Below are 16,070 nucleotides of genomic sequence, written 5' to 3' on the forward strand. Positions count from 1 at the left end.
AGGCTGGAGAGTGGAGGAGGAGGAAGTGGTCAGAATTCAGGACAGGAAGTACACGGGGCCCACCCTTAGGCCCGCGTCCAGAGCTGGCACTAACTCGGGTGTCTTCGTACCTTCCACCAGTGCCTGGCCAGGGCAGCCCACCAGGAAGCCCACAGACTGAGGGCCTCCTCCCCCACAGTTCCTGATGCTCTAAGAAGGCCTTGTTCTCTCTGTACAGTGGGCTCGGGCTCATAGGGGCCTGGCCTGGGTGCTGCTGGCCACTGGCCTCCACACCTACATGAACCCCCACAGAGCCGTCTCCAGGCCTCCCCATCCCACCCAAGGGTGGCGTTTCCACAGGATGAGGCTTCACATGTGCAGGCCACCCACCAGGACTCCACTGTGGGACACACTGATGCTAGGCTGTGGGGTGGCTCTGTCCTGCGTCCAGAAAGCACAGGGAGGGGCTTAGGGGGAGAAGCACTGTCACTACCAGAAGGCAGCCTCGTGCTTTGAAAATCAAGACACGTAACTTCAAGGTGTGGGCAGGTACCTGAGTGGAGTTTCAAAGGAGGCAGAGTGATCAGCCCGGAGCAGACGGGGAAAGGTGTTCCTGGTGGAGAGCTACCACATGCAGGGCCCCAGAGGCGAGGGACTGCTGGGTACCCTAAGGATGGGGGACCCGGCGAGGGTGTGCTGGAAGGAGAGTAGGAGGGGAGACGAACTGCAGGACAAACCGCTTGAATGCTGGGACTGAGGCTGGTCCTGCCACTAATGGGGAAGGCAGGGATGGGTCAGGCTCTATGGGGAGACTCCAGGCTCACAGCTTTCTAGGTCCTTCCAAAATTCCTTACCATAACGGAGCCCCAACTTTGAGGGCTGTGAAATTAATAAAGGGAAGCATCATTTAGAATGGAATCAGGAAGTCTTGACAGGGGGAGCTCTCATGAGCACAGCAGCACCTGTCCCAGCTGACCTCACCTTCCTGGGCAGGAAGAAATTCACTTTATGACCCTAACAGGAGGAAGTTCTCTTCTTGAAGAGAGGCGGGCTAAGCTCCAGCCGCCTCCCGACTGGATCCTGGCTGGAAATGAAGCAGGGGCCGCTGGGGACACAGGGCTGCCTGGCTGGCCTGAAGAGGCCGTGAGAGTCAGGGGAGCAGCGGGAGGAAGTGTCCGGCCAGAGGAAGAGGCTGGAGCAGACTTTGGAAGCCAGGAGAGCTGGTCACCAGATGGGGATCTGGGGACACAGGAAAAAGTGGCTTTGTCCTGCACTAGGCAGGAAAGGCCAGGTTATCCCCAGGGACAAGGGGAGGCGCTAGCCGCAGTGCGGACAGAGAGGCCTCTGTGAGGGGAAGCGCCCAGCCGGCTGGAGCCCACAATCCTCTTGGGACTCTCCTGGTAAATGGGCCCCGGAGTCGGGGGGCCTGGGCCAGGGGACCCCGAGTAGGGGGTGAAGAGTCCCCAAGGGAGCCAGACGGGGAAGATGAATCCCTGGAGGAGGTGTGCGCCCCATCCTTACCCCCACGAGGACACCCGGGACAGGTTTTCCGTAGGGCGCCAGGCCCCGCCCCTCGGAGAGGGCTGAACTGCGCCGAGAGGGCTGCCGGGGGCGGGGGGGGGGGGTACAAAAAGGGTCCGCTCGGGGCTCCCTCCCCAACCCGCAAGGCCGAGGGGAGGCGGAGTTGCGGGACCCCCCCCTCCCAGCAGGTCCCGGGCCTCCCCCATCCCCAGCCGCAGCCAACACGGCGGCGGGAGCGCGCGGGGCGGGGCCCTCGGTGGAAAATCAAACCGGGCTGGCGGCCTCTCAGCCAATCCGGGAGCAGACCGGCCGGCTTCGGCCAATGGCCGCCGCGAATGCTAATGAGCGCTGACGCCACGAGGAGGGTCCATTCAAAAAGTCGCAGCTATTGTCGCGGCAGGTTGCGCGCGCCGGCCGGGCCCCGCCGTCGGGCCGCGCGGGGACCGAGACCGGGACGGAGCCGGGGACGGAGGAGCCGGGGACGGAGCCCGGCGGCGACCGCCCATGGCCGGAGCCGCGATGGCCGAGCCGGGCCGCGGGCCGCCCGCCGCGCCCGCGCCCGCGCCCGGCACTGAGGGGCTGCCGCGCGCCTTCCTGCAGAGCCTGCGCACCCTCTTCGACATCCTGGACGACCGGCGGCGCGGCTGCGTGCACCTGCGCGAGATCGAGTCCCGCTGGCAGGGCGCCGACGCGCGCGAGTTGCCCCGCGGCGTGCTCGAGGGCCTGCGCCAGGTGGCCCCCGCCAGCGGCTACCTGACCTTCGAGCGCTTCGTGGCTGGCCTGCGCACCTCGCTGCTGAGCGCCGACTGCGGCCCGCGGGGCCAGGCGCGCGCCCCTGCCCGGGGAGGCTGCCCGGCGCGGCCCGGAGGTCAGCAGCCGCCGCCGCCGCCGCGCCTGGTGTTCGCGCCGGCTGACGAGCCGCGGACGGTCCTGGAGAGGAAGCCCTTACCCCTGGGCTCGCGGGCCCCGCCGGCCGTCCCCGGCGGCGCGGCCCGGAGCCTGGAGAAGCTGTGCGGGCCAGCAGAGGCAGCGCCCGGTCCTGCCGAGCCCGAGAGGCCCCAGGGCGCGGCGCTGGAGCGGAGCCCGAGCGCGGACGCTGGTGAGTGCGGGGCGGCCTCCAGCCCCGCCTCGTAGCTGTTCCCCTCCCTCCCCCATCCCCACACCCCGCCACCGACCCCCGCGACTTGCGCCTCGGGCCAGAGCCAGAGAGGTGCTGCCGGTGCCTCTCCTACCGCGGGGGCAGGGGCGGGCAGCTCTACGTGGGCCCAAGGGCCGTAAGCGCCTAGAGGGAAGGGGCCCTCTTGCCTTTCCCGGTGTGCTCCGGGGCCAGGAGGCAGGCCAACCCCTCCCCCGCCACCGTGGGAGGCTACCAGGGCCAAGGGCCTGGTGGGTGACTCCAAACTCCACCAGGAAGTCTCCCTACCCAGCCTGAGCTGAGCACTGGGGATTCCTGCCCCACACCTGGGGACGCTAAGGCTCTCAAGTGCATCTCTGATAGCACTCTAGGCAGAGGAGTTTCCCTCTAGTTCAGAGGAGAGAAGGTACCCCAGACTGAGAAGGGCCCTCCCTGCCCTTTTTGGGTCCTTAGTTTGGCCGCTGCACCAAGAGGGCTGGACCCACTGCCTCCACCACTGAGGCCGGTGGAGATGTCCTAGGAGGACCTGGCCTGGTTGCCGGGAAGAGTAAAGTGGTGGGTGGGTCTCCAGCCCAATATTCAAGGCTTACCAGGCTGACACCAGGGAGAGACTCAGGCGCAGCCCCCGGCCCCCCCCCTCCCCGGGGGTGGCCAGTGGGGTCCTTGCCTGGCTTCCGGTCCAGTTGGCAGTGACAGGAGATGGCTGAATGACCCATGTGGGCCCCTCTAGTGTCTGCTCTGGGAATAGCAGCTGCCTTATGGATGGGGGTGGGGTCCAAACCCCTCAGCTCATTCAGCCTGCATGCGTGCACCCTCCCTCCCCGTGCAGGCCTCTCTGCACCCCCACCACGGCAGCTGCCAGCCTTTCTATGCCTTCACCACTCTGCCAGCCTCACTGGGCGTCTGCTCCAGCCTTGCCCCTGTTCCCCAGCCCCATGCCTGGTGTTTGGAGCCACAGTGGCTCCTGGCCTTTGGTGAAGCCATCCAGCAGCCCACCCCAGGCTGGGGGCTCCCCCTGCTCCTCACTGCCCAACCTCTCTGTCCCCGTGGTCTGGAGAGGCAGGGGACACTTCTGGGTGCACAGCCGGTGCCATCCCCATGGCTGCAAATACTTGAAAATCAGCTGGGAGTGGAGCTTGGATGCCTCCGACCTGTGGCCCAGCACCGCTCTGTTCTGGTGCCCTGGGTGGCACTGGGTCATCTGCTGCACCCCTCTGAGGATTAGACACAGGGCTGGGCAGGTGGCTAGTGCTCCCCATGGGCAGCTTTAGGCTCAGGCCAGCCTCTCACTGTCACCTTTACAGACAGAGGCCCAGACAAGAGGCATGGCATGTGCGTGGAGTGCCAAATCTGGAGCTCCGAGATCCCCCAGCTTCCCAGGAAGAGAAAGCCCCCATACACACAGAGCTCCCCACCCCCGAGATCCAGGTCCCCCTTCTTTGGCCCTGTTGGAGCTCCGTACACCCAGGCCTGCCCTGGCCCAGTGGGTACAGGCTGCTAGCTCAGGCCCCGACGGGGGACAGGGCTGTCTGCATCTGCTGGTCATCCCACTGAAAACCCAGCGTGCTGTCATCCGGGAATCTGGGAGCTGCCCCACACCAAGCCCAGGTGATCTGGGGGTGTTCCCTGCCCCCCAGCCTCCCTCTACTGTATCTTCTCTGCCAACCGCGTAGCACGGGCAGGTTGGGACGCGATCTCTGGGCTTGCACGGAGCCTGTCTGCCAGGGCTGGCTGGAGGCCTGCCCTGCTGCCTGGTGCCAACCCTGTGGACGTGTCCCCTTCTTGCATCACCCCCCACTCCCCTTGGCCAGTGCCAGGGGCATAGCCTGTGAGCCTGAGCCTGGTGTGGGGGGATAGGGCTAGGGAGCCAGGGGAGGGTGATTTCCTCCACACCTGCACCCCACTCCTCCCCTCTTGTGTTGCCCTGCATATACTCCCCATCCCCCAGGGCAGCCAGCTGGTCCCGCTGGCTTTTCACCCCCAAGCCGGCTCCTGCAGGTGGGTGCCTAAGCCACCGTGTCTCCTAAGTTACGTGCCGAACACAGGGTTCGCACGTATGTGTTGGCCCAACTTTATGTTTTATCCTTCCCGGGAAAAGTTAGGTCTGGGCCACCTGTGCCCCCCCATTTCACCTGCAGCAACTCCTGTCACTCGTAAAGGTCCCGGCAGACAAGAAGAAAGAAGCAGGGAAGCCCAAGGCCCTGCTCACTCGCCCTATATCTAGCAGCCTTCGAGCCCCTGCAGTGTACCCAAAGTACTTTGGGCACCGGGGATTCCCGGACCAACTGGGTAAAGCCCTTGCCCTCAGGGCGCTCATGCCGAGGCATGTATGTGGGCTCATGCATTTGTGTTGTGTGCACAGACATGCAGCCTCAAGGGCCACATAGCCCTCCCCAAGATGGGGTAAGGGGAGTTGGTAGGGATCGAGTGGGGAGCCAGGCCCCACAGAGGCCAGGTGTGTGTAGGGCTAGGTGGTAGCCCATGCCCCTGGGATGGGTTGAGTTGGGGAGGATCTGAACTGTCCACGACGCTAGAGGCATGTCGGCCTGGACACCCAGCTTTGCATTGCCAGGCTCGGGGTGGGGGGCATTGAGATTGACTAGGCAGGTCTGGAAATGAGCCAGGGCCTTGCCTCTCTGCCGCAGGTGCAGTGGCCTGCAGGCCCCGGGAGCTAGGCATGGGCGATACCCATCGGGCCCCCCGTGCCCGAGGGGAACGTCGGAGGCACACCATCACCAACGGTGTGGACTGTGACCTGGTGAGTGAGGGCTCTGGGGGATCCTCCATCTTGCGGGGCTTGGACTTGGCCCCCACGCTTGGTCTCCTGGACCACCCCTTTGCCTGGGAGGTGGCAGCCAAGGCTGGGTTTGGGGGGGGGCTGGAATGTCAGTTAATTACAAACATCTCTCCCCACGCGGGCTTGAATCCACTTGAGGGATGGCTCAAGGCCAGATGAAGAAGTCCTTTAGGGAAAAGGCAGCCGGGGTGTGCCGTGGCATGTGGAGTGGGCACGGCCCCTCCCGAGAACTGCCCCCCCCCCGCATCGGCCCACTTCCCGAGACTCCCCTTTGCTGAGTTAGCCCAGCTCACCAGCTGCGTGCGCACCCGTGCCCTAAAGGGAGCTGCTGCGCTGGGGAGTGCTGCTGTGTTCCCCAGGGGAAGCCTGCGTGAAGGGCCCCGGGAGGGCCGCCTCCCCCACCCCAGAGGAGAGATGGGGCCATGCTTCCTGACAGGCAGGGGTGCGGGCAGGACGGCGCTGGCGTGGGTCGGTCCGTGGGGGTGCGTCGGCGTTGCCTGGCTGCGGTTCCTCACGCACACACATCGGCACGCGCCGGAACGCGCGGTTTGCGCGCTCACCCGCACTATGCCCCCGTGCACGGCAGCTGAAGCAGATGCAGGAGCTGGAGCAGGAGAAGGAGGTGCTGCTACAGGGTCTGGAGATGATGGCGCGGGGCCGGGACTGGTACCAGCAGCAGCTGCAGCGCGTGCAGGAGCGCCAGCGTCGCCTGAGCCAGAGCAGGGCCAGCGCTGTGAGTGACGCCGCCCAAGGCCGGGCGGTCCCTGCCCCTAGACAGCGTGGTGCTCCCTGCACATGCAGGAAGCACCCCTGACCCCCGCACCCCTGGAGTGGCACAGGACTGCCCTATTCCAGGGTGCACCGGCTGTCCCTCCACCCAGGGTGCCGGGACCCCCCCACCTACACTGCCTGCGCCCTGGGGCAGATGACCCCTAGCGGCAACACCCGTGGACTCCTTGTCTGCTCTAAGCAGGAATCTGGGGGGACAGGAGCGCCACCTGTGAGGACCCCTCTCAAGCACGGTGGCTGACTTTGGCTGGTCCTGCTCGCTGACTTTCCCCTTTCCTGCTTTCCTCCCAGGACTTTGGCAGTGAGGGGAGCCCCCTCCCGCTGGGCCGGCTGCTGCCCAAGGTCCAGGAGGTGGCCCGGTGCCTGGGGGAGCTGCTGGCTGCAGCCTGTGCCGGCAGGGTGAGTGCCCCCCAGACCACCCAGCACCTGCAGAGGGCCCATGGCCCGCGCGGTACCACCCCTCACCCTCGCCCTGGAGGCCATGCCCGGGAATGCCAGGCCTGCCTGACCGTGCCCTCCCGTAGGCTTTGCCCTCGTCCTCGGGGCTCCCGTGCCCGACCCCGGCCCCCGCCTCACCCTCTGCCCCTGGCTGGCAGCAGCAAACCGTCCTCATGCTGAAAGAGCAGAACCGGCTTCTCACCCAGGTGAGGTGTAGGGAGGGGTGCGGGGTGCAGGCTGGAGGCCCGGCGGGCCCTGACGGACCTCCCGCCTCCCCAGGAGGTGACCAGCAAGAGTGAGCGTATCACGCAGCTGGAGCAGGAGAAATCTGCCCTCATCAAACAGCTGTTCACGGCGCGCGCCCTCAGCCAGCAGGACGCTGGGCCGCTGGACGCCACCTTCATCTAGTTGCCCACGGGCACCGACAGCTCTCAGGGCCTGGCCCGGCGGTCAGCCCGCGCGGGCACCTCTTTGAGCCTGCTTGGGCTGAAGACCACCTGACTGGCCTGGACACAGGTTTCTTCCTCTCTTGCAATCTGGGCTCGCAGCCCCCCCAGCCCGCGGTGGAGCCAGCGGGTGGGCTGGGCCTCAGAATGTCCCGCGGCCCCAGACCCGGACTCGGTCCTAGCCTTGGGGGGCTAGCCCGGGGTGGGGCTTCATTGTGCTAATAGAACCTGAAGCTGCTACTGCCACCATCAGTGGACAGGGGGGCCTCGCCTCACGTTGACTAGCTCTCAGGCAGCTCTGGGCAGGCGGGTTTGCGGCCACGGGCCTGTCCTCTCTGACCTGCGGTCTCCAGCCAAAGGTACTGGTCCCACTAGGCTGCATTTCCCACCGCAGCCAGCAGAGGGCGCCGCATGCACGACAGCCGGAGCTGCCCAGCAGCGGCCATGGTGAGGTGTGTGAGGTCCGCCCTGGGGGTCCCTGACATGGGCCGGGACACCTGGGGGCCCACCAGGAGATTGGGCCCAGGAGCCCAAGGGCATCTTGCCTCCCTGAGGTCTAGGGGCTGTCCTTCGGCCAGGAGCAGATGGAAGGAGCTGATGGAAGGGGTGTCTGGTCCTGGGGGATCTCCTGCCGGGATAATAGAGTTCACGCCTGGGCCAAGGCTGGTCTGTTGTCCCCTCCTCACAGACCCCAGACCTGAAAACAGCTTGGACTAGCAGTCATCCCCCCTTGCCAACACAGCTCACAGAGCAACCGGTGACCCATGTTCAGGGCCTTGGGCCCAGCAGGCACCCTGGCCAGGGCGGGACATGGTCGCCAGGGTCGCTCCAGTGCGCCCCTCCCCTGGGGAGGGCTCTGTCCCCACGGGAGATGTCAGTGTGGGCCTCCCAGGTGTGCCCCCAAGCTTCCTTATAGGCCGTGCACCCGACCAGGGCCTCCCGCACATGATTCAGGGTTCCCAGGTTTGGGACCTGCCGCACCTCCCTGTCTCCACCCCTCACTTGGCGTCAGACTTGGGCCGACTCAGCCACAGAGGAGGAAAACCACAGGGTTCAGGAAGAGACGAGGCAGGGTCCTTGTCTGGGGCAACTCCCCACCCTACACCAGCCCCCCCCCAGAAGGGGGCTCCAGCCCAGGAGGGGCCTCATGACCTGTGCCACCATCCCCACAGGAACTTGCCCCCCACACCAAGGACTTGACATTACCGTTGGGTCGTGCAGTGGGGGGGCCCCAGGCATGGGGTGTGAGCACGTATGGAGAGACCCCATTACCCCAGACAGTTTAGGTGCATGGACTCCCACAGCTCTGGAGGGGGTGCTGGCTGCAGAGGAGGGTCCCAGGTGCAGTGTGGCCGGCTGCCCCCTGCCAGCCCCTGCTCTGAGCTCCCCCCATTGTGCTCCGGGCTTACAGAGGGGGAGGGGCATTGTCTTGGGTCAGGCCCAAATCTGCCCAGCGTGCAAGCTGCCCTCCTCAGAGGTGGGGTGGGCTCTTCTGGGGGCCCAAGAACCCCCAGGCCTAGACCTGCGCAGGCTCTGTGGGAGGGGAGCCAAGAGGGGAGTGGAGTCCTGAAGGATAAGACAGGGCCCCCAGCACCCACTGGGACATGCAGGCCAGTGGCCAGCTCAGGGCCAGCCCAGGAAAAATCCTCCCCATTGACAGTTTGGGACCTACCCCCTGGGACCTCCCCAAAGCTGCCTCTTGTATTCTTGGATCTGCTCTTCCCCCTTCCATCCCACGACCAGTCCCTCCCCACCAGCCCAGACCCTGAGCCCACCCTCTCACTGGAAGTCTGTGCTCACAGGTTCTCCACGGGCAACCCGTGACATTTTCAAAACTGAAAACTATACCCGCCCCCTGCTCTTAACCCTCCCATGACCCTGTCACTCAGGGCAGCCCCCAGGCTCAGCCTCCACAGCCCTTCCCAGGCCCTGCCCATAGTTGGGCTGCTGCTGGACAGCCAGCCTCCCACCTCTGGTCTTTGCAAATGGTGTTCCATCTCCTAGAACACCCCCTCCCTGCTTCACCTGGCTCGCCCCTACCCAGCCCTCACGATGGAGTGGAGGAGGCCGAGGAGGCCGTAACAGTGAAGGAGGCAGGCTTGCGAGCTTGGCAGGGGTGTCCCCTGGGGCGTCTGCCCTGCCTGGGGGTTCTGCATTCCCTCTGCTGTCTCCACACCAGACAACACGGTGTCGGCCCCAGCTGTCCTTCAGCAGGAGACCTTCCCCAGAAAGCACCCCTTGAGCTGCGAGACCAGCTGACTACACAGGAGGCAAGTCTGGGATAGAAACCCTCTCCTGTTCTCGGTGCTCCACCCAGGGTGAAAACACACGTCCCCCTTGCTTGCAGTCGGAAATCAAGCTACCTGTGCGCCCCAGACACCTCAAGGGAAGAAGTGTAAGTGGCCCAGGTTGGCAGGTCCCGTCAGCTGGCAGAAGCAAACACGTCCTCTGCAAAACGCTCGTTTCCTTCGCGGCTGAGGAGGTCTGGGGGGCGGGTGCTGTCTTCCTGCGCGATGTTGACGACATCCCTGGCTTCCATCCACACCCTCAGTTGTGACAACTAAAGTGTCTCCAGACGTTGCCAAATGTCCCAAGGGGTATCCCTGCTGGAGAATCACTGCCCCGGTGATTTCACGTACGTCAAGTCCCAAGGAGAATGGGTGTCTCTAAGTCAAAACGCTTTTTCACAAACACCAGGAGTGCACCCACCATGAGAGCCAGCAGAAAGAACAGATTCCGCAAACATTTCAGATATTGGAATTATCAGAAAATATACAATAGCTTTTATATGTCTAAAGAAATAAAAGAGATTCTTGAAAATATAAACAAGGATAGTCTTTTATAGTTTCTTAGTCTGTGAAGTATAAGCTTTTAGTCTATAAAGATGAGCAGTAAAGCATGAAAAAGCAAGCAACCTATAGAAATGAAATGGAAATGGAAACAAAAGGACTAAGCTTCCGACTTTCTGCTGGGGAGTTAGTGAACCAGAAGAGCCCAGCCCAGAGAGTCAGCGGGAAGCATGAGTGAGAGGCGAGGGTCACTCATCTGCTTGCATTTCCTAGAGGAGGACAAGGAAGGACGGGCACTGAATGAAGATAAGCTGGTGTCAAGTTTTCCAGAAGTGTCTAAAACCTCAGTTCTCTGGTCCAGAAATCCCAAAAACCCCAGCCAGGCTGAACAGGAAGAGATGCACATTGTCTCTCACAAGATCATCAGAGAATCCAGGGGCGGAGCAGGTGCCTACCAGGGGCTCATCAGAAGCCAGTGGGAGGGGAAGGCAACGGCTGAGACCGTGTAACTATGACCCGCAAGGCCAGACCCAGAGGAGCCCTTTCAAGAGTGAGGGCAACATCGGGGCTCCTGGGCGGCTCCGTCAGTGAAGCGTCTGCTTTCAGCTCAGGTCATGATCCCGGGGTCCTGGGATCGAGCTCCAGCCCCACGTCGGGCTCCCTGCTCAGCGGGGAGTCTGCTGCTCCCCCTGCTGGTGCGCTCGCGCGTGCGCTCTCTCTCTCTCTCTCAAATAACTAAAATCTTAAAACAAAAACAAAAACAAAAAAACCCGAGGGCAATGTAAATAAAAGCATATCCTTCCCCCCCACCCCAAATGAGAGTTTACCACCCACAGGATTTCACTAAAGGACACTCTGGAGGAAGGACTTCGGAAGAACGGCAGCAGTAAGAAGGAACTCTAAATAAGGATGAGTCAGTTAACGAGTTAACTGGAGGCTCAGGGGTTTAAAGCAACATTATTTGCTTGCTGTTTCTGGGGGCTCGGGGCTCGGGAGCGGTCCCACTGGACAGTCTGGCTTGGAATCTCCTGTGGCCGCCGTGTCCCGAGGGCCGGCTTCCAAGATGGCGCCCTCACAGGGCTGTTGGCAGAGCCCCTGGATTCCTTGTCTCCGTGTCCTCGACGGATCCGCTTCCCCTAGAGCGCATGGCCCAAGAGCAGCAACCGTGAAGGAGCCACCTGCCTGTGAGGACCTAGGCTCAGGCGTCACTGAATCACAACCTCCCCTGTGTCTTTACTCTGATGGTTAGAAGCCAGTCCTTGGTCCAGTTCTTTATCAAGGGGTGTGGAAGGGGAATCGGGCACCGCCTTTCTAGGGAAGGAGATCAAATAATCTGTGGACATATTTTAAAGCCAACCAAAATGCATCATTAAATCTAAGCAAACATAGACTATATACAATAGTAGTAATAATAGTAATTGTACTAATGGGGGGCCCAGGAGAGAACTGAGACCACGTGAAAATGGCACGCAGGGAGGGAAGACTAGAGCTCAGGCATTCTAAAGTGCTCGATTCATTTGTAAGGGAAAATACACTCACTTTAGATTTGGTTAAGTGTGTGTATTAAAATAATTAGGAGACGGGGCGCCTGGGTGGCACAGCGGTTAAGCGTCTGCCTTCGGCTCAGGGCGTGATCCCGGCGTCATGGGATCGAGCCCCACATCAGGCTCCTCCGCTATGAGCCTGCTTCTTCCTCTCCCACTCCCCCTGCTTGTGATCCCTCTCTCGCTGGCTGTCTCTATCTCTGTCGAATAAATAAATAAAATCTTTAAAAAAAAAAAAATAAAATAAAATAAAATAAAATAATTAGGAGAGTCCAGTAAAATAGTGGCTAGCCAGGGAGGGGCAGGGGACAGGGCAGGAAGACGAAAAAGTTTAGTCTTAAGAGAGAAAAACACAATAAGGTGACGGAATTACATTGGTAATCACAATATATGTGAGTATATATAAAAAATAAACTCTAGTTTATTTTTTAAAATTTAGATTAGATTGATTAACACACAGTGTATTATTGGTTCCAGAGGTAGAGGTCAGTGATTCGTCAGTTGTATTTAACACCCAGTGCTCATTCCATCACATGCCGTCCTTAACGCCTGTCACCCAGTTACCCCGCCCCCCCACCTCCTCTCCAGCCACCCTGTTTGTTTCTTATGGTTAAGAGTCTCTTCTGGTTTGTCTCCCTCTCTGATTTCTTCTTGTTTAATTTTTTCCTCTCTTCCCCTTTGCTCCTGTTTTGTTTCTTTTTTTTTTTTAAGATTTTATTTATTTATTCGACAGAGATAGAGACAGCCAGCGAGAGAGGGAACACAAGCAGGGGGAGTGGGAGAGGAAGAAGCAGGCTCATAGCGGAGGAGCCTGATGTGGGGCTCGATCCCATAACGCCGGGATCACGCCCTGAGCCGAAGGCAGACGCTTAACCGCTGTGCCACCCAGGCGCCCCCCTGTTTTGTTTCTTAAATTCCACGTATGAGTAAGATCATATGATAATTATCTTTTTCTGATTGACTTATTTTGCTTAGCATAATACCCTCTAATTCCATCCACATTGTTGCAAATGGCAAGCTTTTATTTTTTGAAGACGGAGTAGTATTCCATTATATACATATATACCACGTCTTCTTTATCCATTCGCTTGGGCTCTTTCCATAGTTCGGCTATTGTAGACATTGCTGCTGTAAACATTGGGGTGCAGGTGCCCCTTCAGATCACCACATTTGTATCTTTGGGGTAAATCCCCAGTAGTGCAATTGCTGGGTCATACGGTAGCTCTATTTTCAACTTTTTGAGGACCCTCCATACTGTTTTCCCGAGTGGCTGCACCAGCCTGCATTCCCACCAACAGTGCAGGAGGGTTCCCCTTTCTCTGCGTCCTCACCAACATCTGTCGTTTCCTGATTTGTTAATTTTAGCTGTTCTGACTGGTGTGAGGTGTATCTCATTGTGGTGGTTTTTTGTGTTTCCCTGATGCCGAGTGATGTGGAGCATTTTCTCACGTGTCTCTTGGCCATTTGTACGTCTTCTTTGGAGAAATGTCTGTTCATGTCTTCTGCCTATTTCTTGATTGGATTATTTGTTCTTTGGGTGTTGAGTTTGATAAGTTCTTTATAGATCTTGGATACTAGCCCTTTATCGGATAAGACATTTGCAAATATCTTCTCCCATTCTGTCAGTTGTCTTTTGGTTTTGTTGACTGTTTGCTTTGCTGTGCAGAAGCTTCTTATCTTGATGAAGTCCCAATAGCTCATTTTTGCCATTGTTTCCCTTGCCTTTGGAGATGTGTCTAGCGAGAAGTTGCTGTGGCTGAGGTCAGAGGTTGTTGCCCGTGTTCTCCTCTGGGATTTTGATGGATTCCTGTCTCACATTGAGGTCTTTCATCCATTTTGAGTCTGTTTTTGTGTATGATGTAAGAAAATGGTCCAGTTTCATTCTTCTGCATGTGGCTGTCCAATTTTCCCCACACCATTTGTTGAAGAGACTGTCTTTTTCCCATTGGATATTCTTTCCTGCTTCATTGAAGATGAGTTGACCATAGAGTTGAGGGTCCATTTCTGGGTTCTCTATTCTGTTCCATTGATCTATGTGTCTGTTTTTGCCAGTACCATAGTGTCTTAATAATCACAGCTTTGTAACAGAGCTTGACGTCCGGAATTGTGATGCCACCAGCTTTGGTTTTCTTTTTCAACCTTCCTTTGGCTATTTGGGGTCTTTTCTGGTTCCATACAAATTTTAGGATCATTTGTTCCAGCTCTGTGAAAAAAGTTGATGGTGTTTTGATAGGGATCGCATTGAATGTATAGATTGCTCTGGGTAGCATAGCCATTTTCACAATGTTTGTTCTTCCAATCCATGAGCATGGAACGTTTTTCCATTTCTTTGTGTCTTCCTCAATTTTTTTCATGGGCGTTCTGTAGTTTTCTGAGTACAGATCCTTTACCTCTTTGGTTAGGTTTATTCCTAGGTATCTTACGGTTTTGGGTGCAACCGTAAATGGGATTGCCTCCTTAATTTCTCTCTTTTCTGTCTCATTGTTAGTGTATAGAAATGCAACTGATTTCTGTGCATTGGTTTTTTAAAAAGATTTTATTTATTTATTTGAGAGAGGGAGAGTGTGAGAGAGCATGAGAGGGGGACGCGTCAGAGGGAGAAGCAGAATCCCCGCTGAGCAGGGAGCTTGATGTGGGGCTCGATGCTGAGATCATGACCTGAGCTGAAGGCAGACACTCCACCCACTGAGCCCCCCAAGTGCCCCTGTGCGTTGATTTTATATCCTGCTGCTTTGCTGAATTCCTATATGAGTTTTAGCAATTTGGCGGTCGAGTCTTTTGGGTTTTCCCAAAAGTATCGTGTCATCTGTGAAGAGTGAGAATAACTCTAGTTTAATTGTCAGACTGGAGTTTTAGAAAGTCAGGTAGCTGTTTTAAGAGACAGACCTAAGGGGCACCTGGGTGGTGCAGTCATTAAGCATCTGCCTTCGGCTCAGGGCGTGATCCCAGCGTTCTGGGATCAAGCCCCACATCAGGCTTCTCTGCTGGGAGCCTGCTTCTTCCTCTCCCACTCCCCCTGCTTGTGTTCCCTCTCTCGCTGGCTGTCTCTGTCAAATAAATAAATAAAATCTGTAAAAAAAAAAAAAAGAGAGATAGACCTAAATACGGCATCAAAAACAAAAACAGGAAAAGCTTGAGATTGTATTAATATAAAACTAAAGAGATTTTAAGGCAAAAGACATTATTAGTGATGAAGACAGTAAGTCCCTAATAATAAAAAGCTTAAATCACCAGGGAGATACAACAACCCTAAACCTGTAATCACCCAATAACAGCCTCAAAATATGTAAACTACAAAAGAGGAAGATATACAGATGGCATGTGTGTACCCGAAAAGCTGTCCAATGGGATTAGCCATTAGGAAAGCGGGGTACAGTGAAATATTGCACCCCAAACAGAGCAGCTAAAAACAAACCCATGGCGACACCATTTGCTGGCGAGCAGGTGGAGAAACGGAATTGCTTGGACATTGTTGGTGGGAACGTCAAAAGATACAGCCGCTCTGGAAAAGCCGGTGGTAGTTCCTTTGAAAACTACAGCTCACTGACCGTATGCGATGGTGCGTCACCCTGGCTGGGGTACGGTGCCCAGGCGTCCCGTCAAACACCTGTCTGGATGTGGCTGCGAAGGGTTGCATTAGATATGATTCACATTTACATCAGTAGACTTTTCGAAAAGCAGATCACCCTCTGAAATGTGGGTGGACCCCATCCAATCAGTTTAAGACCTTAAGAGAAGAGCGTAAAGCCCCTCAAAGAGGAAGGGATTCTGTCTGCAGACACTGTGTGGACTCAAGACTGCAACACGGACCCCCCACCCCACCCCACCGAGTCTCCCAGCCGCTGACCTGCCCGGCAGACCTTAGACTCGCCAGTTCCCACAGCTGTGTGAGTCAGCTCCTCAAAGTACATCTTTCCCTCCCGCTCCCCATATAGTCACGGGGCCTATAGGAAGCACCCCAATACATGACACAAGCCAGCAACTGCATTCTTGGGCATTCGTCCCAGATAAATGCAGACACCTTCACACAGGAACAGGTCCATACCTATCTCAACACTTGTCAGAACACTAAGGAGACACTGATAAACCCACCATCACAGTTGGAGATGTTAATAAGACACGAGGCCTGAGTGTTTTACAGGCAAATTCAACCCATTAGTCAAGGAAGAGGTAATCCAAATGCCACCTAAGTTTTTTCCAGAGGAAAAGTTTATTCTGCTAGTGTGACCTTGATATCCCAACCAAAGAGCTACGTCATGGGAGAGGGGAAGTACGGGCCCGGCCCATCCCACAACACAGTGTTAGCCGTGAGAATAAAGCTCTCCGTTCCTCCCTTACTCTTCAAGGTCCGGGGAAACCACAGGCACGTCCAACAAAGAAAGCTGAGGGATGCTATTTTATGGAGAAAGAGGAGGAAGTGCAAGGGGTTCCTGAGGCCAGGTCGCTGGAGAAAAGCAGGGCTTCAGGATGAGGACCACCGGCGAGCTGCTGGGGTCGATTTCTTCTCGGAGAAGCAGTGTGCGTCCCTCTTCGATGGGGTCCCCCTGAAATCCCGTGGAGTTCGTGACAGCGCTTCTTCCTGGGGGTACGGCTCCCCCTCTGGCCTCAGGACTGCGCGTTAGTCCATCGCTG

The 16,070-nt window shown here is 57.9% G+C and overlaps 1 protein-coding gene across 1 annotated transcript; it reads left to right on the forward strand.

Moving 5' to 3' along the window:
- Positions 1-1,260: 1,260 nt before the first annotated feature.
- Positions 1,261-9,908, forward strand: SAPCD2 (suppressor APC domain containing 2). The gene is made up of 6 exons (XM_045803741.2): positions 1,261-2,599; positions 5,281-5,393; positions 6,019-6,165; positions 6,513-6,620; positions 6,746-6,865; positions 6,939-9,908. Exons 1-6 carry the CDS (start codon positions 2,005-2,007, stop codon positions 7,065-7,067), a joined length of 1,212 nt encoding a protein of 403 aa, XP_045659697.2. The 5' UTR covers positions 1,261-2,004; the 3' UTR covers positions 7,068-9,908.
- The last annotated feature ends 6,162 nt before the right edge of the window (positions 9,909-16,070 follow it).

Source organism: Ursus americanus, chromosome 18 (assembly GCF_024610735.1).
Source record: "Ursus americanus isolate L20-20 chromosome 18, mUrsAme1.1.p, whole genome shotgun sequence".
Lineage (NCBI taxonomy): Eukaryota > Metazoa > Chordata > Mammalia > Carnivora > Ursidae > Ursus > Ursus americanus.